Genomic DNA, 27,648 nt, shown 5'->3' with positions numbered 1-27,648 from the left:
TAAAGATAACACAATTTTTAATTCTAAAAGTCTGCTTCAACGACTACAAATACACGTACATGTATGAATTGCACCTATAATCATGTACATTTAAGCTTCAGCGACTTAAGCCTCAATCCTACGCTTTTCTCGATGTTGTCGATGAATTTCAGGATCTCATCCTTGTTCTTGCCTATATCAGAGATCTGTTGTTTGCTGATGCCAAATTCAAGCGCTAAATTCGTTTCATTTTCTCCTTTATCTAAACGTGAAATAATTATTTGTTTATCCTTTATCGAGAGAAGGCGCGGTGGCCTCGTGGTTGGTGCGCTCGACTCCGGATCGAGTGGTCCGGGTTCGAGCCCCGGCGGGGACATTGTGTTGTGTTCTTAGGCAAGACACTTTACTCTCAGTGCCTCTCTTCACCCAGGTGTTTAAATGGGTACCGGAAAATTTTATGCCGGGGGGTAACTCTGCGATGGACTAGCATCCCATCCAGGGGGGAGTAGAAATACTCTTAGTCGCTTCATGCTACAAAAACCGGTGTTAAGCACCGGCCTGATGGGCCACTAGGTTCGTAAACAGACTTTACGTTACCTATCGAGAGAACAGATCGCTTTCGCTTCGTAGACATGTTGTCGTTTTAAGTAAATGCGCTGTTTTCAACGCACTTTTCCTGACTTGAAACATAATCTTTGAACTTTTTACCTCTTAAAGTTTTGACGATCAAAGCTTATTAATATTCATGAAATTAAAAACGGGACCAGAGAAAAAGTCTGGATAATCGAAAAGTCCGGATAACTGATGTCCGGATAATCGAGGTTCGACCGTTAAACTAAAATTGTGCAGTAAATGGTTTGAATTCGGGGGTAAAATGTGAAAGCGTAATGTGATCGTCCGGGTGAGTTTAGTCCTGAGAAGGACTGTTGTTTGTGGTGGTGACTGACGTTTCGGCAACCTGTGCGGAAGTCATCATCAGAGTCAAGTGAATAGTTGCAATCCGATCCACTACCGCTACCGACAGACGACATTATGGACTAACTGAACCTTTGCCTAACGTCAACTTACTTTCAGTACAACGGCAAACACTGCAAACAGTTAAACGGCACAGCCACGGGGTCTCCAGTTTCTGTTGTTGTTGCAGAAATTGTGATGTAGACCATTGAGGACGCGCCCTTTCGACTTGCCCACAAATGATACCGCCACGTGGATTATCAAGATAAATTCCTTGTCACTCTTCGAACACATGCGCAGTTACTTGATGTATAATAACAGCCAGGTGTTTCTTTTGTTTCTTCATTTCTCTCCCCGAAAAACGAATTTTATTGTCAATTAAAGAGTGTTTCTTCTTTCCTTATTCATCTTTAACTTATATTTTCAGTCTAGATGATACTGTAACTTGTGCTTTCACTTTCACCATTGCCATAAGGTATTCATAGCTGAATAAGAGGTAAATAACCCAATACTAATGAAAGGAAGAGGAAACGTTTGCCGCACGGAAAATGATGATAACGCCAAGCATTTCATGCAGCTTTATCATATCAATAGCTAACTTGCTAAAAGTAGCGAAAGACAAATATTTTATAAATGTTCTTCAATACAGACTAAAAATACAAATAACATTTTACGAAATGATTATGTGCTCGCGCGGTATGGAATAATGATTATTCAATAAACTTTTTAAATAAAGAAGAATTATAGATCTTGATTCGAAATATTTTTACATGACAAGGCAGCTCTAAATTTCTTATCGAGAAATGCCAAAAGGAACGGGTTGAGCGCAGAATTCAGGTAACCAATCATTAACAGCACCGTGCGAACTTCAGGCGGAATGAAGACGATACAGCTTTCTCCGCAAACGAAAGAGAAAAGGCTGACACAGGAGTACAGTAACCAGCAGCAGAAAAAAGCCACCACCAAGAAAGCTAGCGTCTTAGCAGCTTGTATATTCCTCAAATACATCTTTTTCTCTGCAGTGGAGCGCATGTTTTTGCTGTTATCTGCGCCGAGCTTTTTGTGATAACTGCGGACTATGAGACAGATCCTCAGGTAAATACCACTCGTCACAAGGATTGGTAAAATGAAATTCAGGACAGAGCTGATAATAAAATAGAGCCGAACGAGGGGAAAATAACAGCAGCTATTGTAAACGAACTTCTCACTTGTTCGCCATCCCATTACGGGAAGTGAAGCGATCAGTGAACTGTAAAGCCAGATTATGAGACTTACAGTCAAACCTTCCTTCCGAGTCGTGAGTCCGCATCGGCGAAAACGTTTAGTAGGATCACTGAGGATCTTGTATCGATCCACGCTGACGGCCAAAAGAGTCAAAATCGAGACGGGAACAGTGATGAGGTACAATGTGATCCAGGCCCTGCACATGATCTCTCCATGGTTCCAGATCCAATGAAGAAAGAGCCCCTCTACTTCAAATGGCACAACTAATGTCACTGTGAGAAGATCTGACAGCGCCAATGAGAATATGAAGATGTTCGTTGGATTCCTGCGCAGTTTTCTGTTAGCGACTATGGTGTACAAAACCAAAAGGTTCCCCACGCCTGCCACCGCGATTATTAGAATGTGACACGTCGCAACTGGATATATGAAGCCTGGCCTGTAGTAGAAGTTGTGAGACCATTCTACGCTCGACTTGTTTTCTGCTGGCGTACCGTTCATTTTTGAGGTCACCAAAACACTCTGACGGAAACGCGGCGGAACTTTCTATATTCTTTGAACCTTACAGTGCGTCTTATTTACGCCCGACAAAATGAGAAGTTCCGCTTTGGCGTGTCATTTCGCGGGTTACAAGACAAATAAATATTAAACCAGTCACGATTCTTTGTGTCGATTTCTTTCAGAGTAGTTAATTAATGAAAATAGCCGACCTGGCTGTTGAGGCTAATCCTATCCTTATTTTGACTCGCACTATAGTGTCTTTAAAGGACCCTAAAGGGGATAAATACAAACTATAGTATTATTTTAAGAAAGTCTCAATGGGGGATAGCTCTGAAGTTTTCTGTTTTTCTTTTTTCTTTTTTTTTTGTTGTTGCGATTTTGACGTTTATATTTTAATATATAACATAACATGATATATTTCGATGGTTTGAGGTTAATTATTCAGAAGACATTTTCCCTTTCAGGTGTTGCATGTGTACATATAACTCACCGTAAATCAACATATGGAGCCTATTGCACGTGCATTTGCAATGTACAGTAAAATTAGCATATTGTTACGAGGATCGAATTATTTTTACTGAATCTGTCACGCAATCCCAGACTTTTCTAGAATTATCTATAATCTGTAATATTCCAGAAACTTCTTTCATGCGACTCAGCAGTTTCCAAAAATAGTACAACTTGTAATACGCTATAAATAGTAGTAGAACATTCTAGATAACTAAAGTAAACGTATAAAAGCTGGCTTGTGAGAAGTACAAAAGAGATTTGACCGTGGGCTTACCCTCGTGGCTTGCTGACTGAACTTTTGGAAGCTATGATATGACGAGGCTATGGCCTTTTGACCTTGCGATATCCGGAGAGAAGAAAGAGATGAAGAAGACGATAGTCGAGAGAGGAAGAAGATAGAGAATACAGAGTTTACTATGGAGTCCTCCGGAAGAGTTTGTGTACAAGGAAAGAATGCGATAAATCAAGAAAGCCAAGCGCTATGGTCTTCAGTCGGCGGATGTTGGAATTGGAAGTTGATCAAGACGACGAACACTTACACGGCATGAAGGATTGTAAGCCTGCTTTATGAACTGCTTAACTTAATCTTTAACCTAAGTAAATTAGACAATGTAAAACTAATTAAATAATAGTTAAAATGGGTAACTGCTTGTTGTTACATTTTTGTTGCGTGCCATATATCGTACTCGGGAGTTTATTTTCATATATGCTTTATTAGCGGACATTTCTTGGTCATTCGTGCACGTAACAATATCTAGTTTGTTGCTTAGGACTTTGACATTTCGGAATAAAGTAATGACTTCATCGAGAACACCACGCTATCAACAAAGGTTAAATTAAAGATGCAGTTTTATTTTAGTAGGACGCGAAAACAAATTATTATCAGACCTATCCAGACTTTCTCTAAAGAAATGAAGTGAAGCGTAATTCTCGGATCCTTAACAATGATTTGTTACTAGTTTGAAACAAATCCAAGGTAGGTGCAAACGAAAGAACCTGTGCGAAGGTTTGAGGCTCAATTTCACAGGACTCAGAACGTTTTCTCTGTCCCACATTCTTAACAAGACTTAAAGAGCATCTTTCTTCAACATTATAGAGTTTTGCGGACCTGACACATCTAGTCCAGAGCATGGCACATTCAGAGCGCGAACGAAATTGAAGCCGCATGAGATTTACCTTGAACACAAGCGCTCACTTCGCAATTCTTCGCTCAAATAAAATACATGTATGCATATGAGAAATAAAACAGCTATAGAAATGATAACAATCACACTTGATTTAAAGTATAATTCTAAAGCCCAAGCTAAGAGCTCTACGTTGTATAGATTAATTTATTAAAAACTAGATCATTGGATAATGTAATTCAAGACTTTTTTTTGGCTTAGCCATTGTGGTATATGAGCCAATATACCATAATCTAATATCTGTACATTGTAACATCCGGTTTCTTCTTACAAAATAAAGTCGAGAAGATTTGTCTAGTATCTTGGGGGAGTTTTTTTTTTTAGTAAAACAATTATTCCACTAGCGCTCGTTGGATATGAGATGATTATAACCAACTCGGCGCTACGCGCCTCGTTGGCTATCTATCATCTCATATCCAACGCGCGCTCGTGGAGTAATTGTTAAATATATCATGCCGGCAATAATCGACAAAATATTGCAAAAAGGAAAGTGAGATTTCAGAACATGCGCGTCTCACTGTTTTAATCGCAATCTCTGTCGTCGGACAAAAGTTATGGTAGTTCCGAGTCGACTTGTTGATGTATGGCTATGCTGTTTAGCTTTCTCATTCCGTAATTTCACCTGCCGCTATAGTGTTAAGTCACACTTTAAAATTATCTTTGCACTTTTTTGTAACTTTCGCAGTTTGTAAAAGATTTCTTTTGCATGCGTTTTGTAATATATACCTGTCACATTTTTTATTTAAACAGCTGTCGGACCATGAAATAGCGCGCTTTGTAATAAAGTAAGCTGTCGCTCGATGTAATAACAAACCATGCCACTTTGTAATAAACTTGAAAAAGACTGTTGGGGGAAAAATGGTAGGATAGAAGGCGACCTGGTGACTCGGACCATTATCCTTTTCAATAGTAATGATGATACACAAGCAAGTAGAAACTAACGTTTATATGAAGGGAAAGTGTCCTGATCAACGTGCCCATTTTATCTTCTGATAATAATACTTTGGAGAAAAATTTCAAACCTCAAGGACATAAAGATAGAAGTCACTCAAATGCAGAAGTTTTAGAATCGAGAGCGAGTTTCAATTTCCCGTTTTGATACTCGTTGTAAATAAAAATATAACGGCCAGTCACTGATTCCTCTCTCCATATGGTGAATAGGGAAGACTGAGTAGCCGAATTCAAAAGCGTGCAAACAGGTGAATGATAGAAAGGAATCGCGTCAAAAAACCGAAATAAGCCGTCTTGTTTTTCCCCAATTCGTGAATGCATAGAGGTCTGATGATGAATATTTCTAAGAGCTGCTGCTTTTCAGGCAAGAAAGATTGATAAAGTGTTCTAATGTGGGAGTTTTAAAAACTGCTTCAATCTCAACTGGCTTATCGCTATGAAAGACAAACCTTGGGAAAGGTTTGTCTTTCATAGCGATAAGCCACTGACTTTTGGGGTATTTCATCTCGGAAAAAATCACAGATTTCGCAAACAATGATCTGGGGCCTCCTCGTGAGAGGTTAATGGTGTTTTAAGCTCCCGAAAGCCAAGAGCCTACTAAGTTTTACATGTAATTTTCCACTACACGCTTTTATCTTCACTTAGGTATATGCCATGTTGGTCACGGCATTTGTACTGTTCATTATCGAATTTATCGCACCGTCGTATCTCCCAATTGTTGTTTCTCCAGGCAACAACAATGTTATGTTGGTGTCCAGCTCCTGTCGTCGTCAGCTTTCTAAACGACTTTCTTCCGGTCTTTGCATCTTTCACCTCTTGAGCTTTTAAAGTTATTTCATGTTGATGAGGACCTGGGGGAGTCTTTGTGGCGTCTGCCATTCGAAGTGTGAGTGGTCTGTCTGAAGGTGCCGTTGGCAAAACACCAGAGCCTGGAAATGGTTCTCTATAGAGATAGCCATAGGATTGTGATTTCATGAGGAGATCTTTCGTTGCTTCAAGTTCTTTCCACACGGCGCTTCCCTCTCCGTGAACAGGCATGATGGGATAGCGTTGACGCAAGACGCCAACACCGTCTATATATGGAAAGAAGATCCGAGTTCCACTGGCTCGACAGATCCTCACGGTTTTGCCATCCCTGTCCAAAACACCAACGCTGTTTTTTGCTGTATCTGCAGAATCAGTGCTAATCTCCTGCCCTGTGTAAAATGCAGATGGTGTCGGATAATACTTCTTACTATTGGTACCATTGTAAGCCTTATCAGGAGTTCTGCCTCCAAAGCGACCGCCTTGAAACACTGTTTTTCCATATGGCTCCCTCTCTGAGCCTTTGTACTCAAGGTTGAATGGATTCCATCTGTTCAGGGGTGTCATGTATATTATTTCTAGCGGAATGGCGTATGAGTACTTCTGGGAAACCGTTGTGCAACGTGGTCTCCTTTTTGGTCCTTTGCAGGTTTTCAGTTTCATTCCGGCTACTTTTGGTTGACTGTTCATGGCCACGAACAGGTTTGCATCTGAATAACCACGATGCCGTATGGACTGTCCTATGGCGTCTCTTTCCAGCAGTTTGAAAAGGCGATGGTAGTAAGCAGCGTTCAGTTTCCCTGGTTCTTGGGATTCATACTCTGAGCTGGTAGGTTAAATGCGTCATCCGTCAGATTGCCAGGGTAGTTGTCCTTTTCAGGAATCTCTTCCATGAGTTCATCAAGCAAAGTGAATCTAGGATTATTTTTGAATCCGTCGGACCACTTGTCAGAGTCTTTGGGATTGAGTTGGAATCCTGCTGCTCTGGTATTTGTCTGCTCTTCATATTTCCGCTCGGCAGGAAGTCTTGAATGCAGCTCATCAACCATGCGAAACCTGTTCAGTGGGACGTCTCGACTTAAGGGGTGACACAGAATCCGATAATTCCATAGAGCAAAGACGGGGATAGTGCCATTGATTATATCTATAATTGTAGTTGGCAGAAAGGAAAAGTTCTCCAGATTGTCTTTTCTTCCGGTGTAAGAGGTAAAGCGAACTTTCTCTTGTAAGTCAAACCAGGATGTTGCGTCATTGAAATGCCGATCGCTCTCGAAAGGTTCGTCAATATCCTCGGTTGCAGTGCTCCATGCTCCCTCCAAGTAACAGAGTACTGGCTTGAAGTACTTTCTGTAATCTCTTACTGTATAATTTTGATCCTTCCACGCCTTGAACCATTCACACATCTCAACGACTTGTTTGTCTACAGTGGCTTTATTTTTTACTTCTGGGGGGGCTTCTGGAAAGGGAATTTCTTCAGTAGCATGGTAGTCTGTGCTCGTGGTACTGGCCATGAAGAGACGGTAATCATTGTGCCTGGTCCTGAATTCCACACCGTTAAGAACACCAACAAATTCTCCCAAGCCCACTGTGCGAATGTTATTGGCGTGTTCGTGAATTGCCAGCAGCCTGTTAGAAAATCCGTGCGTTTCCGAGTAGTAATTTCGTGTGCCGTCGTGCCCGAGACGTACTTGCTTCACGCCAGAGTCGCCATCAGATCTGATGCGTTCTTCAGCCAACAGCTGCTGCAGCATTACCTGGTGGGATAATGCACCCAAAATGTTCCGGAATGTTTTTAACTCTGCGGTAAGCTTCTTGTCAGCATCTTCGATTGTATCTGCTACATCGTTAAGGACGTCAGCGTAACATACACGACTTGTGCATGACAAAAAGAAGATCAGTCCCAGGAAACGTGGAGTCATTTCTATCGAAAGAGTGAAAACGTTGTCATTAATGAAATGATTGGCAACCACTACAAACAAATCGACGATTTTAAGTCTTCATTCTGAGGGAGCACAGGAGATTCGTATAGCAAAGCTTTGGAACTTTCTTGAATTATTGTTTTACGTTCCAAGTCGTTGGGGCAGGAAATTGTTGCATTGCCACCGTGATTTTATTAGCTTTAACTTTTTGCCAACAAGGATTTGAGCAACAACGTCCCATTTTGAGGACGCGTTCATCTGAGGGAACTGAGTGAGGTGACTGTCCTTTTTACGTGAGAAATGAATGAATCAAAGCAAAGAATCCTAGTAAGTGACCGCCAACCAAACTTCCGCAGGATTTTATCTTTTATTTGTTTGATTGTGTTTCTAAAAGGTTTCGAGGATGTTCGAGCTTCCCTTGCCTTGCAATGCTGACTGAAGCTCATTTTACACATTTTTGAGTCATACACCTGCAAGATTCATGGGTGAGAGCTTAGAGAGTTTCTCTTAGTGAGAACCTTATTGGTCTAAATCATAGAAACACAATATCCACCAATATGTGATTATACGAGTAAAGGCAGTATTAAACTTAACTGGATATACTGGGAAGATTTAACCATAGCGTGAATCTGCTGTAATTCAAAACGTATATATCACTCTTAATGGCATCATGATAATATTAATTTAATTTAGTCCATTCTCACTGCATTAAGGTTTTGCAGTGGGATTGGACTAGAAAGGAACATAGGAACCATTCGTGCTGAATAACCATATGATTTCCGCATTACAAGGTACCAGACGTATTTTTGCGATGACACTTTCTCTTTTAATTAATATATCAAGACTTGTATATGCACTCGATTAAAGTTACTTTTAGGTCCTAAAATTATAAAATGAAACCCCCCTACCCTGTTCTGCGAACAGAATACAAAGAACGACTGTTGGGAAAAAATGGCATTAAGTTGAAAAATATATCAGCGAAGAGAATGAAATTTACGAGGTGAAATGTATCTAGTTTATTATGTCCTAAACCTTTTCCCATGTAAAGTTTTTCTGATCAATTAACCTCTCACAATAAAGTCCGTGAGAAAATGATTCTCGGAAGCCCAGGAGAGTCTTCTGTTACAGGGTTTCAGCGCGAGTGCAACTGCCTGAATCTACCTGAATATTTGTCCTTATGTACTTGTTTTGCACATCTTTACCGAAAGATTGTTTGATCATATGGTTGTTTCCTTCACTTCGTCAAATAGAAGCCTTTGAGGTTGTACGATATTTATAGTTGACACTGACTTTCAGATAAATAGTTATCACAATAGCGCTAGCTAACCTTTTTGTCTGTGGAAGAGAGGTTTTAGCGGGCACCTGAAATAATTCTTGGTATATTTCTCCTTTTTTCCCTTTTGAACAGTCTGTTCAAGTTAAACTTTAAATATTTGAGTTAACAACACTGGCTATTGTTCCTGGATAAATACCTTTCATTTCCCATAGCTAAGTAACTGCTGTTGTCTTTAAAAGCAGGTTTATTTAACTGTGTTGTCTATAGCGACCGAAATTATGTAGTTTACCTAAATACGTTCTTTTTTCTACTAATTGCAAGGTCACGAGAAAAAACAACCACGTATGAAACGAGCTCGAGCATGATTTGTAGCATGAAACTGGCATGCTGTTAATCTCCGGCAAGGTCACGTAGAGATATTGGCTCCGTCATATTATGTAAATCAAATAAAATGGCTTTTTGACTTTAAAATAGTTAGCAGCCTACGCTTCTACTTGGTTAAAACCGTTAGATCTCTAATTTGTTAGATAGAGTTGAGACTGAATGAAAAAGAAATCACTGAATCGAGATAAAAGTCGGCAATTGTTGAATGACTGACTACTAAATGTTTCCTAAAATGACAATATCTCATTTCTCTCGCTGTATTTCACCAGATGTCAATTTTCCTTCCAAGTATCAATAGGTAAAGATTACAGGATAATTAAATCCAGAGGAAAATGAGAAAAAGCTTTTCTTTTTTTTTTTTTGCGAGATATATGAATCTATGGGTGTGCGAGCAGTCTCACTGCATTAGCTTTAAAACGTTCTATTTTGTACAGTTTCCGATTGACGCATTAATAAATTAATATCGCGTCATAAATCTGGCGTTGGGGTGTTTTTCTCTTTTACATTTGACTCGTTCCACAGTAATACCTTAATTTATTAAAGACTGCTTTGCTTGAAAGTCCTTCGGGCAGCTCTTAGAAACCAACCAGGTTTGACATAGCTCAATTGACCTCATCCTTACCGAGGAGAACGATTTTGACTTCAAGAATACTGATGGTAATACTCTAAAAGAAAAACCCACTCATGATCCATGCATCGTACGAAATTTCGAGACTGACTTCGCCAACCGTAAGCGCGCTTCTGGAATTTTCTTGTTTAGTGTCTGAGGAGAAGATACTCCGGCTGACTGTAAGAAAAGGAAGCTGGAGCTTTATTCAGTGAGCCTATTTTGGGAATATATTTCACCTAACCTGTAATGCTTTCGAAGTCATTGTGGATGGATTGCCTTTGCAGTAAATACCGATACGCCTAAGGACTGAACTTCGAAAGCGTTACAGGTTAGGTGAAATTTATCCTCAAAATAGGCTCAATAAAGTTCCAGCTTCCTTCTCTTACAATGAGTATCCTCTGCTCAGACACTAACCCGTACTTGGGTTTTCCTTAAAGCATCCTGATCTTACCACACGTGTCCCATTACATTCACAGAACTTTCAGGAGTTTGACATATTCAACTCTGTCTTCAATTTAGACTGGGCATAGCTTGTAGTCCTTCTCCCTCACTCTGCAGGGTGCGCTATCCTTCCATCTATGGCTGCCTCAATACAGGTTTCTCAATGCCAGCTCCCTTAGCTCTCTTTCGACTGTCCTTAGCCACGTCTTGGGCAGTCATCTTGGCCTTCGTTTGCCTGCTTTTTCCGGAGTAAGAACGATGCGTGGGTTTGAGAGGTGTTCCATTAGTTTGCACGGTAAGGGTTGTTGACCTGTCAGTGGTCTCGATCAGGGGGAACGTTATGGAGAAACAGCTTTTTCTCTTATTTTGTAACAACATTAAAACGCTCTCCCATCTTTCATCACATTTTAAACGAAAATCTAGGGTTTGAAAACTAGTGAATATCACTTGCGGAATTCCTCCCGATATCTAATAGTTTTGTTTGAGGTGTGTTTGTCATGACAATAGGCCCTTTTCAACAAAAAAAAAAAACATGGAAAAACAATTGCAAGAAAACCACAAGACAAAATAGTTTTAAAAAGAGAATCGATCACTTGTATAATTATAGCCAGGTGTTTGTTTCGCCTCCTTCCTTTTGGTTTTTTATTTTTTATTTTTCTTCATTTCTATTCCCGAAAAACGAATTTTAATGTCAGTTAAAGAATGCTTCTTCTTTCCTTATTCATCTTTAATTTAGATTTTCTCGCAATTTTTCACCATTACAGTCTAAATCATCACTGTCACTTGCGCTTCCACTTTCACCATTGCCATAATGTATTCATAGTTGAGTAAGAGGTAAACAATTTAATACTGACGAAAGAAAGAAGAAAAATTTGCCGCGGGAAACTAATAATAACACGAAGAAATCCCTTCAGACTTACTATATCATTAGCTAACCTGCTAACAGTTGCAAACGACAAAAACACAGACAAATGTTCTTCATACAGACTAAAAATATAAGTAACATGTTACGAAATGATTACGTGCTCGCGTTGTATGGAATGGTGATTAATCAATAAACTTTTTACATAAAGATGAACTATAGATCTTGATTAGAAATATTTTTTATCACGAAACCCGCGTATCTCCACTAAAACGGGACCGAAGCTCTGCGTGCCGTGGCGCTAGTTTGCTGACGAGATTGGCGGGAGATAAAAATAATAACTACTAATGTGGGATAAATTGGCCACAATAGTGACGCTTTTATTTCACCCCACATCAAGAACATTGATATAATAAACATCACGCAATCTCTTAAGCAAAGGTGGGGTTAAATATCAGCAGAGAGCCAAATACGTATAGAAAGGCAACAAAGCCTGAAGAGATTACCGGAGCATGGAGAGGGCGCGGCAAAATTCTTCTAAAGCACCGAAAATCTGTGTTCGGAAGTTTAACACGATGGAAATAAAGGCGAGAAGGACCAGGAGAGAAAATGACCTTGCCTATAACCTTGGTGCTATTTGATCTGACCTCATTTGATTGGCTTAAGATCTGTGATTGACAATGCTCCTTGCCCCATGCAAAGGAACACCTAAATACTTAACTCTATATGACGGGCCTCAACAAAAACAAAAGATACGTAAGGTGAAAGTATCCTTTATCAACCTACTGATAATAATAAGTTAGGTAAGATTTTCAAAACATAAGGACATAGAGATAGAAATCGCTCAAATGCGGAAGTAATAGAATCTCGAGTGTGTTTCAATGGCTCATTGTGACGCTCGCTGTAAACAAAAACAAAACGGTCAGTCGCTGATTCCTCTTTCCATAGGGTGAATAGGGAAGAAAAAGCCGAATTCAAAAGCGTGCATACAGGTGAATTATGTGAAGGAATCGCGTCACAAAACCGAAATTAGCCGTCTTGTTGTTTTCCCCAACTCGTGAACGCATGGAGGTCTGGTGATGAACATTCCCAGGAGCTGTTGCGTTTCAAGCGACAAAGATTGGTAAAGTGTTCTAGTTGGAGACTTTTAGAAACTGCTTCAATCTCAAATGGCTTATCGCCATGAAGGGACAAAACCTAAGGAAAGCATTCAAATGACTTCTATCTTCTGCCTAGGCAGCATCAGACATATGGATACCGTTAATCAATAGATACTTCAAAGCAAATAATTGTTAGAATTAAGGGTTAGAATTGAATCAATCAATTAAGGGTTAGAATTGAATCCTTCCGACCACTTGTCTTTGTCTTTGGGATTTAGTTGGAATCTTGCTGCTCTGAAGTTTTTTGGTGTCCCTCGTAATTTCTTTGAGCCGGAACTCTGGAATACAACTCATCAACCCTACGAAAACTATTAGCCGGTACATCACGACTCAGTGGATGTCAGAGAATTTGATAATTCCATTGAGCAAAGACAGGAATGGTGTCATTAACAGTGTCCATGATAGTGGTGGGTAGAAAGGAGAAGTTTTCCAAATTGTCTTTTCTCCCAGTGTAAGACGTGAAGCGAATTTTCTCTTGTAATTCCAACCAAGTTTAAGCATCAATAAAATTCCGGTGGCTCTCAAATGGCTTGTCGATGTCCTCAATCGCAGTTGACCATGCTCCTTCTAGATAACAAAGTACTGGCTTGAAGTACTTTCTGTAGTCTCTAACACTGTGGTCCTGATCTTTCCACGCCTTGAACCACTCACGTATCTCGATGATCTGTTCATCCACAGGTTTACTTTTGACTTCTGGTGGAACATCTGGGAATGGAATCTCTTCTATGGCGTGGTATACGTTTTGCTTTTCGTGCTGGACATGTAAAGACGGTAATCATTCTGTCTGGTCCTAAACTCCGCCCTATTGAGAACTCCAACGAATTCTCCAAACCGAATTGTGTGGATGTTATTAGTGTGGTCGTGAATTGCCAAAAGCCTTTTAGCATATCCACGGGCTTCTGAATAATATTTTCGCGTTCCATCATTCCCAAGACGTACTTGCTTCACCTCAGAATCACCGTCGGATCTGATACGTTCTTCAACAACTAAGCTGTTGCAACATCACCTGGCGGGACAGCGCACCTAGAACGTTTCGAAGTGACTTAATTTCATCGGCAAGGTTCTTTACTGATTCATCCGGCTTTGTCGTCGTCAACGCGGGCATCAGAGGCTCGCGAGGCAAGCAGAAGTAGAACAGCCAAAATATAGAATATATAGAAGCCATTTCTATACCGGAGCAAAATAGGTTACGATTCTGAGAGCGGAAATGAAGAAATCATTTCTAACTAAACTAAAACAAGGAGATCTAGTCTCTCAGCACTTTCTGAGGTAATTAAAAATATTATAACTAAGAGCCTCGGATTGAGAGCAGATTTTTTGCTCAAAATTGCGCATTTTATTGATTCGCATTTTATTGATTCTGCTAGTACTATCATAGGGGAAAGTTTTGATCCAGAAGAACTACAGTAAGAATTAAACTGACCAAAACCAAAATTACTGCGATTGTATAAGTATTAGGAAGATAAGCCAATGATAGCTGAAAAAATATTAACTGTTGCTGCGATAGCATTCATACCTGACGTCTGTCGCAGCCCTAAAACTTAAATTTGGGCTAAAAAGACCTTATTTTCAGGACCTTATTTTCAGGACCTTTATAAGGTTATGCCGTCCTGTTCTACTGATTATTACCTTTCATGCCATGATAAGTACTTGTCGAAGAAATATTTAGCAGGTTGGAGCTTGCTTGATCACCTGGAAGATAAATTCAATATCTTGTTAACTAGTTTTGTTTTGTCTCAGAATAATGCCATCAATTTGAATTCACTCTAATCCAGCGAGATGGGAATTTTTAACTAAAAAACGAATACTCCTCTGAAGAAAAACAAAGATAGTGGCTGCAAAAATGTGCTAAAACAAATTTCTTCTTTGTTTCTGATCTCTCTTTACTATACTGGATAATTCAAGTTTATAAACAGGCTAAGTATTGTTATACAATCACCTTTTAATTTTCTCCATAAAGTCCCGTCTGAGCCCATATTACTATAACAACAAACACAATATATCACTTTCCATGTTACTTAAGAAAGTATCAATATTTGCTCATAGGAATTTAATTTAAATCGCAAGCAGTGTAATGGGAACAGAACCTGCTGCAATGAAAGGCTTTAACAAATGTGGCTTTCATTTCAAAATGCCACTTAAAAACAGGATGGAATCGTAAACCAGACTTTGTTCTCCTCAAATACATGCATTTGAGATCTCTCTTAAAAAAGTAAGCTACTGCGATAACAATACTCGACTTTATCATTTTATCAGTCAATTGCTCAATTTTTCAAGTTTCCGTTTCCAAAATCTTTCCCATTTTCATTCCGCTAACATTTTCCATCTTACACCAAAACTATTATATTTTTTGCGGCTTTATGTGCCTGACGCCGAAAGTTAATTACGTTTGAATAAATTTTTTGCTGTTTGAAAACTGTTTACTTTGTTTAAAACGAATGACTGCTTAGCTTCTCAGTCATGAATAATTTCTCAATTTGTAACCAGGGAAGAATTTGTTCTGAAATTAAAATGCTGAGTTATATTTTTTAGCACCAATACAAGGTGAAAGAGTATTTTGAAACTCTTTTCAAATAATTTTGCTACTATTACATGGGTCTCAGTTGTTAAGGCTGAAGAAATCAAATCCAGCGACAATTTATATATCCTTGCCTAGTTTCCATATTTTCCATTGTTAAGATATATTTCTAATCAGAGAATGTTTAGAAATACATTTGATGATAAAAATTAACGGTAAAAAACTACGACGTTTCGAAGTCTGCATGACCTCATTATCAAGTAAAATGTTAAAACTGATGTAAAATTGTAGCTCAGAGATTATATACAAATAAAATGTGATAACTTCATTAGAATAATGAGCGTTCATTGTTATTGGTGTCAGTTATTGGTTATTGGTGTCGTATATGTTCATTGTTATTGGTGTCGTATTATGTTCATTGTTATTGGTGTCGTATACTGCACGATCTGACACCAATAACAATGAACGCTCATTATTCTAATGAAGTTATCACATTTTATTTGTATATAATCTCTGAGCTACAATTTTACATCAGTTTTAACATTTTACTTGATAATGAGGTCATGCAGACTTCGAAACGTCGTAGTTTTTTACCGTTAAGATATATTTAACAATTATTCCACGAGCGCACGTTGGATATAAGATGATAGATAGCCAACGTGGCGCGTAGCGCCGAGTTGGCTATAGTCATCTCATATCCAACAAGAGCGAGTGGAATAATTGTTTTATTAAAAACGTTAAATTAAGTATAAAATTTTATTAAATTTTTAGCTCCCTTTTAATATTAAGCTGACACGTACGATGGCCATATTTGTAGATTATGGTATATTGGCTGATATACCATAATGGCTAAGCCAATAAAAAGTCTTGAATTGCATTATCCAATGATCTAGTTTTTAATACTTGGAAATTATACATCGATCCTGAGAAGATTTCCATACGGTATAATTTTCAATTATACCGTTTGCCTTTCAACAATAAACGAGCGCGGGAAAGTTATCATCACTGCGTATTTTGTCTCCGTGGCCAATAACTATATTCTTTAAAATCATGCCGTGTAACACACAAAGATAACGGGCTTTTCTTAAAATTTGCGTAAGGTCCTCCATCAACAAGAATAAACTTTGGCAACATTAAAGGACGCGAAAATTTACTGCTTTCAGTCAAATGAAACGAAGAAATGCGTAAGCGAATTTATTGTTAATTCTTATTGCTTGCATTAGAACTTACTTGATGTAACCATTATCTCGTCGACAACAAGTTGACAAAAAATGTTAAGAAACTTGAGGTTTCTCTCCTTGTTTATGTGCTGCTGGTTGAGAAGGAAGTCGTAAAGTCTAGCCAGCAACAATTTCAGTAACTGTTGAATCGAAAACTTGTTGCCGCAAAACAGGAAAAATAATCATCGCACCATGAAACTAAAATGCCTAACAATTTTCATGCTTCGCTGTAAGTGTTTATCTGATACAAAAATAGCTCCTGACTTGACAGTTCCGAAACTAAATGAGCCCCGACGAAAAATTTCTTACCAAGACGCTTTCTCATTTGGTTTTGCTTAGGATAGGAGCGGGGAAGAAGTAAACCAACCGCTTCCCCTCCCATCCCTTTCCCTCCCCTCCCCAATCCCTTCAAATTTGCTCAGTTTCTACTGCTGTGGGGAGGGGCGTAGCTTATTACAAGAATATATTTCTGCAAGTTTCTGGCTGAAAGAGACGACAATGAGTTGATATCACTTTTACTCCCCTCCCCCCCCCCCTCCATTCTTTCTAAGATGAGTGGATGAACAGCCGGGTGGCAAATGGAATTAAAGTATCGAACAGGAAAGACGGACAATATAGTTCTTCTTTTTCGGTGGCAGGTGGGGGTTTCTCTGAAATCTACAGTTCCAAATTAGCCACTGCTTCGTTTTCATCTTGAAATCCCATTATCATTATTTTAACTTTTGATTGACAACATAGCTTGTCTTTATTTCTTTTCGTTTTGAGAACTTTCATCCAAGTTTCATCGCCAGAATTCCGAATGAGGAATATATTGACTTTAATTCAATTATCCCATTCACCACAAGCCCTTGATAAGACAGACAGAAGCGATTCGCAAAACTAAGTCATCAAGCTCCCGTATGTGGCTGGGTTGAAATCTTTATTCTTTCAAAATTTATTACAGCAATGCGTAAATGCGTGTCATATTATGATTGATGGCAATCAAAATATCGAACCAACGACGGGATGAAAATTGATTAAGTCAGCTGAAAACTATTGATTTTTTTTGTGCAACTACTCGAATTATGATCATGTAGACAGATACTGTCTCCTGTGCTTTCAGAAACGTTGAGGCCCTTTTCGTGGACAGAAGGAATCAAACTTTGTCCACGATCTCTTCGGTAAATTTCAACGAAAAAAAGCATAAATCAAAGACGCCATGACGAGCTTTTTTAACCAAACTTCAAACAGCAACGCCGATGAACAGCAGATCAGAGTTAGTCCGGCAGGTGAATTTAACGATCTCGTAATCAAATGTTCTGTGAATGCAATTTTCTCGTTAACAGCTTTGGCAGGGAATGGCCTCCTTCTTGGTACGATTTGGAAAACTCCTTCTTTGCACTCGCCTTCCAATATTCTCCTGTTTGGTCTCGCCTTATCAGATTTAGGCGTGGGTCTTATTATACATCCATTGTACTTGACCGTACTGATCATTCAAGTTGTAACCAGGGAGTACCCTACCGCCACTTGGACATGTTACAGAATAACCCAAGCAATTTTTGTATCAACAACGCTATTAACAATAACAGCAGTGAGCGTCGATAGATTTCTGGCTCTGCATCTTCATTTGAGATACAAAGCCCTGGTAACAGTCCAGCGAACGTTGACTGTTTTATTTCTGATCTGGATAGCAAGTGTAGCATATGGTTTTACGATTTTAATTCCCTCATTGCACCTGTCTCTGTGCATCACCATCGTGTCTTCAAGTCTGATTGCAACCTCCATAGTTTATCACATGATTTTCAGAATCGCACGACGTCATCAGAGGCGCGACCAATTTCAAATGCAAGAAGTTTTGAATAAAACGCGCTTAAGAAAGCCTGCTGTCAACATGTTTGTGGTGTTTCTCTGGTTGTGTTCATTCTACATTCCTTATCTTTCCATTAGAATTGTGGTTAATCTTGTTCAGTTGCCGTTCAGCTTGGTGCGCCTCACTCTCAGCTGGTCAGCCGTCTTCGTTTATATCAACTCCTCCTTAAACCCTTTAATATACTGCTGGCGCATGCGTTACTTGCGAAAAGCGATTAGGAACTTTACGAGAAACCACTTGCCCGGTGTTTGTAGTTGATAATACATCAAGCAGACAACCTCATGTGAGTTTGAGGATGCGTAACGTCAGTTATTGGACACAATAATAAAATCTTTTACATCTCCTGAGTATTGCACGGACGACCTCGGGTTGCCATAAGTGACACAGTCTTACAGAAGACGGTCAGATGAATAAATTTAATCACCTTTTGTTTTCTAATTCATCTGGAATGATTTGTTTTGTTTTGATTGCTTGATTTTTTATGTTGGGGGGGGGGGGGGGAGGGTTGGAACGGATTATTTTCCCACTCTTCACTGGGGCAGGCCCCTTCGAATGGCTGCAAAAAGAACTGTATCCAAGATCTCTCACAGCCGAGAGCCTTCAGAACATCGCCGAACTTTCTTCTTTTTCGACTGCTGCTCCCCGTCCTGCTCGGGAAATTTTGAGTTCAAACAGTGTGCCAGAGCTATGCCGCCTGAAGATCCCGTTCTATTTTCGACTTTCTCTCACAAGGAAATCACATTTCGTTTGGAAAAATTTGCCGCCAGTTCCACCATCTTTCCGAGAGCTCGTTTGGATCGTCTCGCGGCACGTTTGTGAAGCTTTTTCTACCATTAGAGTTGGCGTGATGTCCTAAACGATTTTGCCGACATAACGATATTTAGATTTAGCTCTAACGGGGTGGGAGGGGGATGGGGCGAGAGTAATGATAATGTTCGTGAAGGAAATTTGATCTAGTTTATCGATCAAATCTGATTCGAAAACGTTCGATAGATGATTTATCGACTTGGATAAGGCTCTTGTCCATCAAGAAAAGTTTTTCCCGATTTGCTTGGATATCATCACGATGTCTCTAAAAAACCGTTCAAAATGAAGCCGTAGGACGTTTGACCCATTAAAAACAAGAAGGAAGTCGACAAACGGATGCTTCACGCCTCATGTAATTCTTCGCAGCTCTAAGTGTATAACAACCTAAAAAAAATATAAAACAAACCACCGTCTACCCCAGAGCAAATGGAGCATTCAAACACGAACACGGGTTTATGAAGAACACTGGCATTGAATTAGAGCACCAGAATGTTAGCAATAGTCTTGCGTACATCTATTATCTAAATGCTTTTAAGTCACTGTTTATTTACAATTTTTCCATCTATAAATTTCAAAAACAAATTCCTTTATACAAAGAAGGGCAATGCAAAAGCTCTCTAAATATATCTTCTTAGACGTCATCACCGCGTGGGAGTAGAAATATTTTGTGAGTTAGAAAACAAATTAGCGTTATCTTGGTAACTTGTGGTGTACAGTAGACCGGAAGTAGAGTAGAGATTCGTCTAGGACAGCTTTAGAAAAGGCAGAATGCTTGTTTTGACTTTGAGTTCTCACTAACTGCCCATTAGATTTTCTTTTTTTTTTTTTTTTTTGATGAGCTGTTGTGATCACTGTGGTATAAGGTACTCGAACTGAAACGAAATGCGATCTATAGGAATTACCCCTAAGAATTCGCGATGACAAAATTGACTTTAAAAATTCCCCTTTTAATAACACTACACAACCCGCACGATCACAATGTACAAAAAGTTATCAGGATGACTAAAATGTTCACTGATCCAATGTATAGGAGTCTCCAGAGGAGGCTCAATTCCTTGAATCACAATCCTCCAATCATTATCGATCTCTGCAGTACCATTAGCAAACACCTCGGGAGCAAATTCGTGTAGCAGATCACCCAGTGTGTGCTGCTCGCCTATAAAAGAACGTAACTTTTTAACATCTAATTGAAGAGTTTTCGTTTAGTATCAATACAGGAAATTTGGTTTAGTCATGAGAACACATATTTGCTCAATTATAGAGAGCTTTAGACTCTAAAATAATAGCACGACCATGGGATCAAGATCTTTTATTGGTGAAACAATGCGCGCATGCGCGAAACTAGGGGAAAGTTTTAGTGAAAATGGTGTAGTGGTGTGGATAGCGAATCGTTAGTTTTTCTGTCTGGAAAGGGTACAATAATGTCTGAAAATACTCTCCGTGTAGATTTTGTCGCTCAGAAAGAACGCAGTTAGGTTATATACTAAGGAAATGTTATCGAACTATTTTTGTGAAGACTGGAATCAAAATCTCGTTTTTGTTTCAGAGCCCCTCCCAGAATCTAAAGACCTCAAACATTCTAATCAGAGTTCCATGGAAGATGATACCTACCATTTTCATTCAGAGGTCTGAACAACTCCTGGATAAACTGTTTGTCAGGCTGCAAAATGCAATGTTCACAGTTATATAACACAATTATAAACACAATTACAGACATAATTTAATAGACACAATTCTATAGACACAATAATAGAACACAATTGGGCTAAAATCATCAGCAATCCAAGATAAACAAAAACATCGCACGCAAAAACCGATGTCGCACAAATCGCGAAGTACCAAAGGATATGCGTAGAGAACAGCGAGGAGAATAAACATACTGGTGCTAGGGCGTAATGGATTCAAAAGTGCAAAACAATACACTTACATCCGGTAGAGTGAGTAGCTAAGCGCGCGGCAATTTGGCTTCCAGCGACTACAACATCATTCTAATCTCAAGAAGGCACAAATATTCCCTATGTAAGTGTTCAAAAGAAGTATTCTCTTGTACTGTTTCTGTATCCTCATTGGCTGACCACTTTATAGACATAATCCTTATGCATTACCTGAAATATTCTGAAGGGGATATGCTTGAAGTGAGGATCCTCTCCTGTTCTCTCCATCAGACGCCGATTTACGGCCCAAAACTGCTCAAATTTATCTGTTAGATTTAAAAACAAACAATTATTCATACGATATGTGCCCTCTGATTCACAAGTTAACTGCATTTAAAGCAACTACCAAGGACGAAGTATAAAAAATTAGGGTTTAAAAACCGCTTGTCATCGCCTCTTTTAGCTCCTTGATCACAGTTGGAGGCTTCCAATGAATGCACCATGAAGCCACGTGTTAGATGAGGTGGAAATTTAGTGGAATCTTTGTTCCCCATGAGTTTTACAAGTCAGTTTACAAGCTGAGAGGCTCATTTGGTTAAGGCTTATCACATTTTCTTTGACATTAGGTCACTATGACTAAAGCTATTCCTACAGTTGGGAATCCAGTCCACAGCAACTAACCACTTAGCATTTTATTTATGCACGTGTTAGGGGCAGAATTTATTTCAGGGCCGCTCTTATTCAAAATTCATACTTTACTGACAAATAAAAAATCAGATGTGTCTGGAAAACACTGCTCTCTGAGTAAAGAGGTTTCCATGGCTACCAGGGCGTGAATTCCTAGATGCAACACACGGTACACAGGTCTTTTTACTGCATATTAGCACCTCTAAGAGATGGAGTTTGTTCTCTCAGGAACAATTTTCTGCCTCCAGTAGAGAATTGAGACAAGTTTGGACAAATATTCAACAAGGAGCTTGTGTTTGGAAAATTATGTTTTTGTACGAAAACATAGCATTCTCCACTCACCATTACTTAAACCAAGCCATAGTTGTTTATGATCTTTCTTCTGCATTGCGTTTATAACTTGTGATCTGTGCTTCAAATTGTCTGCCTGGCAAATAAAGAGTACACAAACAAACAAATGAATGAATGAATAATCAGTTACTTTTAACAGATAATCACAAATTATTTGATAATACATTTTTCCTGCTAAACTATGAACAGTACTGAGTAATCAATATTGTATACCTTTCAGTTCGTCATTTCCAAACATCAATGGGGCTTCAGAAGTCATTAAAAATCAAATTGACTGCACTCAAAATTATTTAAACATATTTACTGGTGAGAGTGTTTTAAACCCCAATTCAGTAGTTAATGTTTGAAAACAAATATGGAAAACCAAAACTTTGCAGCTGTCCTTAAAAAACCTAAGAGTGATCAGCAACCAATTTCTCCTTACTGTGGTTTGATCAAATCATTCATTTAGATCATGAAAATATAGGAAATGATCACCAACCCAAAAAGCTTTGATTGTTAAACAAATTCTCCTTGCCAGTGACAAAGTAAAAGTAAAAGTAAAGAGAAGAGTATGGGGAATATAGTTATAAATCTTTAATAACAATAATTATGCACAAGTTGATGATGATGAGATGCCAAAGCCAGAGGCTTACATGGCAGAAGTCAGAGAGTTACAATCTGCTCCTAAATTACACTGTCATGAAATAAAAAGAAATATATAATTATATAGAAAGTTTAAAAAATTGCGAGGATGGACAACTTCTGACATAAAAAATATAAAAAATTTTAATAAAAAACGTTTTGGTCAGAGACCTTCAGTTATTTACAACTTTTGAAATAAAAAAAGAGCATTAAATAGGATCGAAGTGCTAATGATTACGTAATTACAGATAACAACTAATAAACTGGTGCTAATAAACAAAAAACCTAATTACAAAGAAAGCAATGGACAAAATACAAGAAACAAATCCTAAAAACTAAGAGATAAGAATACTAAATATGTTAATATTAGTGGCATAATCAATTGCAAAGAAGCAATGCGGCAAGCATTAAAAAAGGGAAGGCCCACTTTTTACTACAACTGTAAACCGTAACAAAATCCCAAAACAAGGCATTTGGAGCCCGAAAGGGCAAATTAGCAACAAAATCCCTGGAGGGGCCCTTAAATGATACTAATCATAATACGATCCCTTGGCAGGGTCTCTGAGCCCAATCCAAACCTGAAGGGCTGACAAAATCCAAGAAAAGGGTCTTTGAATGATCAATTAGTAGCGCCTAATATGAGCTGGAAAATTAATTATAGCAAATTCTATTTTTCGAATGAAATTCCTTTCGAATGTAAAAGTTACATCTTTCAAACTAAACTGTTACCTCTTTGACAGCAGACATAAAATGCGACTCTATAGCTTCTTTCCCAGGACATCTCATCACTTCAGTTTCTGGGAATTTCTGCAGATTGAATTTAGTGTATCAATTACAAACTCAGTGCATGGTCTCCATTATATTATAGAACACAATTGTATTCTTTGAAGGTTTTAGCAATTCAATTGACAAAGCTAATCTTGTAGATAAGATGTAAGTTGTGACAATCCTATGCTTAGGACAAAAAATATTTAAAAAAATGTTCCTGACAAAGCACAATTTTGTTCTTTATAATTATTCTCTTAGACTAGACAACACTTTCGACATCACTGAATCAAGCTGTATGCAGACTGCTTATTACATACAACTCTGGTAATAGCCTAACTCAACACCAAGTTCTCTGTAACTCATTGACAAAACAACAGCGGGATCAAATTCCTTATCAATTGCAACTGTGCACCAGAGTACCCCTCCCTGGACCAAACATAAACCTAGCTTGTTATCAGACAGTTGAATGTCGTTGGGGGTCAGGGGAGGTGTAGGTATGCAGTTGCTCAGATAAAGACATCAATCCCAACAGTGCATGAAATTGAGAGGTTTGGGGTGTAACTCCTCATGGATGACCTGAATTGCTTTTTTCTACGTCCAATGCAAAGGTGAAAAGATGAATAACATCTTCCTTTGAGGTGTGAATAAGTTCATAAGGTTGATGTTCACGTTTTTTAATGTTACATTTGGAAATTCAATATTTGCTAATTACCTGGAAATGAACTGTAAGATTCCATGGTAAAGAAGCCGATGAACCATGCAAGTCAAACAGGACACCAATAGGATAGTGCCTAAAGTGCAGTAAAACAAATATCACATAACTTTATCCATTAATTCCTCTTGACCAAATCAGACCACTGAGAGGAAAAAGGAAATTGTTTTTTTTTTTTTGCTGATAAGTAGTGTAACGTTGTGGCTTTATACAGCAACAAACAGGTTTTATTACAAACGATACTTTTAATCCCTGAGTTGGTTCAGAGTACAGCCTGACATGAACCCGAGCACATGTCCCATCTGGTGTCCTATTAGAAAACAACTTTCACGAGACATTACAAGTAGCATATACATAACAAGTAATGAATTGGTATTCAAAGTTTGACTGTAGGAAATCTCCTCTGATAATGAAGACCCAGAGAAAAATTTCAGGCTTTAGCAGGGATTTTAGCTGTGCCTTTCATATAATGCTTCAGCGCCACTAACAAATGAGCTAAAAAACCAGACACATCATGGGAGCATATATCGTACTTGATGTTTTGGTGTGTGGTATCATTGAGTACTTTTATTCTCTGTTTGTATTTTGTTTCAATACTTCACACCAAAATGATTCATAACTAAAAATTAATTATTTATCTATTCAATAACTAGTCTTTTTCTTCAGTTTTTAGTTTTTGGCTATAATTTGATAATTTAGTGAAGAACCATTGAATCTCTTGTGGGGAGGGGGGGGGGAAGTTGGAAAGTTGTAACTGATATTATTATAATCAGTAAGTGCTACCATTGTATTATCTCTGTTATCTTTTTATTTTGTGGATAACCTATAATTATTGTCTCTATCCTCCATCACAAATAAATAAATAGATCCTTTTCTGACCAATGAAAAAGACAACAAGAAATGAATTGCCTCGTATCTTTTCAGATGTCTCTTTTTCTACTGCCTTTAATTAAGGAAGAATCTTACAAGTATTTACCATTTCAATGGCTGTCCATCATACTCAAACCACACTTCATCAACACTTTCATTACTGATTGCCCTTTGGAAATGTCGCTGAACTTTATCCGTGACAAGTGTCAGGTAGCTCAGTCTTGGAACCAAAAGCTGAAAAATATTTCAAACCAAATATTTGTTAACTGCAAAAATTATTACAAGTGGTCTGTCATGGTATAAAGAAACAGACAAAGTATACAGTTCCTTTTAAAAACACATAAAAAATACAATTCAGTTTGCCTGCTTTGAAAGGAAACCTGCTTGTAATGCTTTCAATACTGTTCCCACTGTAGTAGACCCTTGAGGGGGGTCAATAGAGGTCACTTAGCAAGAGATGGGGAGCATATCTTGAAACTTCCTTAAGACCTTAATGTGATTCATTGTCTTTTCTCTAAACTGTCACCTTGATTTAATAAATTCTAAATAAAAGATGCGTGTCTTTGATTGAACAGCAATGATATTCAAACTGGAACTAAAACAGACTTTGCAAAGTAAAAGTCTTTTTTGCACTGTGATGTTACCCAGCCCAACATTTAGAAATAAAAATACTGTTGCAGAGTCTTTTCTCTGGAAAAGAGTGAAGCTAAAAAGAGATAGGGGTTTACTGAAAATTGAAGCTCTTAAGACATCATGCTCATTAAGAGGGGAGCTTCTCATTGATGGAGGGTTTCTAGAAGCATTTCTCACACTACAGGTACTGGCCTGCATAGCTGGCAGTTTTGAGTGTACTTTGAATTGTTAGGTGGCAGATTAGCAGATATTTAACAACTATTCACCGAAGTGGAGGTGGTTAGTGGTGGATATTTACCGAGCCGCGAAGTGGCGAGGTAAACATCCACCGCTAACCACCGACTCTGAGGTGAATAGTTGTTTTAGTATATACTAAAACAGTGAGATAATATACACCACCGTCGTTAATTTGAGTGATTTCTTCGCTTGTAATGGATGCAAACTGGGACGCCATTTTTTCCCGAGTTGCTCGGAGGTAAATAGCAAAGGATATTCGGAGTTTGACTAACCAATCAGAGCATTCCTTCAACGCTATCCACTGTTTTGGTATATACTAACAACAGATAGTTGGCATAGAAAAAATAAGCTCTGCATATTGTTCCACAGTTCTGCTCCCTTTACTTTCATTGACTATTTAATTCTTAGGAAAAACAAGCAACTTATTTAAGGAAATGATCACAAACTATTAGCAGCTCTTGATTGTCAAACAAATTCTCCTTGTCAGCACAGTTTGGAGAATGTGCACAATGATGCATAGGAGGCAGAGCAGGGGGCTGTAGTCCCCCATAGCAAACATTTTGGAGGGCTGAGCCCCCCTATGTTTTGGTGCTGAGAATATCATTAGCACAGCATAAAATTTGGCAAAATATTCAATCTTGTGATCTTTTCACAAATCCTTTCATCAGCATTGCACTTGGCAAAATAATATGTTTGAAAACTTTTTTTTTAACAGCTCTGGCCCTTGTGTGTAAGCTTATCAACTGCAGCAGATCTCCATTTAACTAGACAGCCTGTCTATAAGAAATTAGATGTGTAAATTTTGTCTCTGAGATGCTAGAGAGAAAAGGATTAACTGGCAAAATTACCACAGGCTAGCACTATATACTATCTACAGCTAGGACTCGTATACAAGTTTCTAATATACCAACAAGAAGAAAAAAGCAATACATAGATTTTGAAACTTAAGAGTAAGGTATTAGCTGCCTATAATAACCATAAGGGCTAGGAAAATTAGGCAGCTATCTATGAAATACAAATTAGAAAAGATTATGGTCATGTGTATTAATAGAGTAAAAGTAACCTAAGAATAGAGATATAAATAGCTATATAAGACAAAGTTACAAGCTAACATTACACAGGGGCAAGAACAAAAAACAAACGAAACAAAACAAAACAAAAAAACAATGAAAGAAATGAGAGAAGATAGAGAATGGCAAGGGTGAGATTGCCGTACAAAAAGAACGGAGGAGGAAAAAAAGGAAAATGGCCGTTTGATTGAAATTAGCTTACGATAAATAGCAGAGAAAATCAACCTTCCATACTACCCCTCCCCTCTTGATTCAGATTTCGCCGACAACTGTCCGTAATACAGAGTAGCTGTAGACTAACAAGAGACCACGAGGCAAAAAGGTTTTCATGATTTTGATTGGCATGTTTTCCGGGAAAATGTTTGCGACTGCTATAAAGGAGTTATACTGGCGAGAAATGGCGAGGAGTGTTGATAATTATAGATTAACAACCAATAGCTAGAGCTAATCAGCGCAGTGCGTTCGATTAGGCACTTAAAGTACTTCAAACACGTCAATTTACAGAGGGTAAAAGCACTACTCACATAGTAAGGATCCGGTTGTTCTACAGTAACCACCTCATCTGAACTTAAATTGAAACAGACAGGTAGTCTTCCGTCCCAGATGTATCGTAATACCTCCCTGTCTTCCGCCATCTTGAAACTGAAACACTCCCAGCAGTCAATTCGGGGT

At 38.5% G+C, this 27,648-nt stretch overlaps 3 protein-coding genes and 1 pseudogene across 3 annotated transcripts; 1 reads left to right on the top strand and 3 right to left on the bottom strand.

Moving 5' to 3' along the window:
• LOC111326641 (beta-2 adrenergic receptor-like) lies at positions 1 to 2,808 on the bottom strand. The gene has a single exon (XM_022930682.2). The coding sequence runs from the start codon at positions 2,653 to 2,655 to the stop codon at positions 1,675 to 1,677; it is 981 nt and encodes a 326-aa protein (XP_022786417.2). The 5' UTR covers positions 2,656 to 2,808; the 3' UTR covers positions 1 to 1,674.
• A 2,472-nt stretch (positions 2,809 to 5,280) lies between these two features.
• On the bottom strand, positions 5,281 to 8,023 carry LOC111326640 (uncharacterized; annotated as a pseudogene).
• Positions 8,024 to 17,465: 9,442 nt separating this feature from the next.
• On the top strand, positions 17,466 to 18,781 carry LOC148733941 (adenosine receptor A2a-like). Its single transcript, XM_088756958.1, has one exon. It carries the CDS (start codon positions 17,693 to 17,695, stop codon positions 18,599 to 18,601), a length of 909 nt encoding a protein of 302 aa, XP_088613084.1. The 5' UTR covers positions 17,466 to 17,692; the 3' UTR covers positions 18,602 to 18,781.
• An 810-nt stretch (positions 18,782 to 19,591) lies between these two features.
• LOC111326657 (autophagy protein 5) lies at positions 19,592 to 27,625 on the bottom strand. The gene is made up of 8 exons (XM_022930708.2): positions 27,501 to 27,625; positions 25,143 to 25,270; positions 24,167 to 24,245; positions 23,416 to 23,493; positions 22,054 to 22,138; positions 21,256 to 21,350; positions 20,762 to 20,810; positions 19,592 to 20,306 (listed from the first exon to the last, which is right to left on the bottom strand). Exons 1-8 carry the CDS (start codon positions 27,609 to 27,611, stop codon positions 20,107 to 20,109), a joined length of 825 nt encoding a protein of 274 aa, XP_022786443.2. The 5' UTR covers positions 27,612 to 27,625; the 3' UTR covers positions 19,592 to 20,106.
• Between the last annotated feature and the right edge of the window lie 23 nt (positions 27,626 to 27,648).

This window comes from Stylophora pistillata, chromosome 4, assembly GCF_964205215.1.
Source record: "Stylophora pistillata chromosome 4, jaStyPist1.2, whole genome shotgun sequence".
Lineage (NCBI taxonomy): Eukaryota > Metazoa > Cnidaria > Anthozoa > Scleractinia > Pocilloporidae > Stylophora > Stylophora pistillata.
Note: the sequence above shows the minus strand (reverse complement) of the source record. Positions and strands in the feature narration are given on the sequence as shown.

Coding starts and splice junctions, on each gene's coding strand:
- LOC148733941 (XM_088756958.1), top strand. CDS start 17,693: ATGACGAGCTTTTTTAACCAAACTTCAAACAGCAACGCCGATGAACAG.
- LOC111326657 (XM_022930708.2), bottom strand. CDS start 27,611: ATGGCGGAAGACAGGGAGGTATTACGATACATCTGGGACGGAAGACTA. Junction 23,494..24,166: donor ATCTTACAGTTCATTTCCAG/GTAATTAGCAAA, acceptor TTCAATCTGCAG/AAATTCCCAGAAACTGAAGT. Junction 20,307..20,761: donor CAGACCTCTGAATGAAAATG/GTAGGTATCATC, acceptor GTTCTTTTATAG/GCGAGCAGCACACACTGGGT.
- LOC111326641 (XM_022930682.2), bottom strand. CDS start 2,655: ATGAACGGTACGCCAGCAGAAAACAAGTCGAGCGTAGAATGGTCTCAC.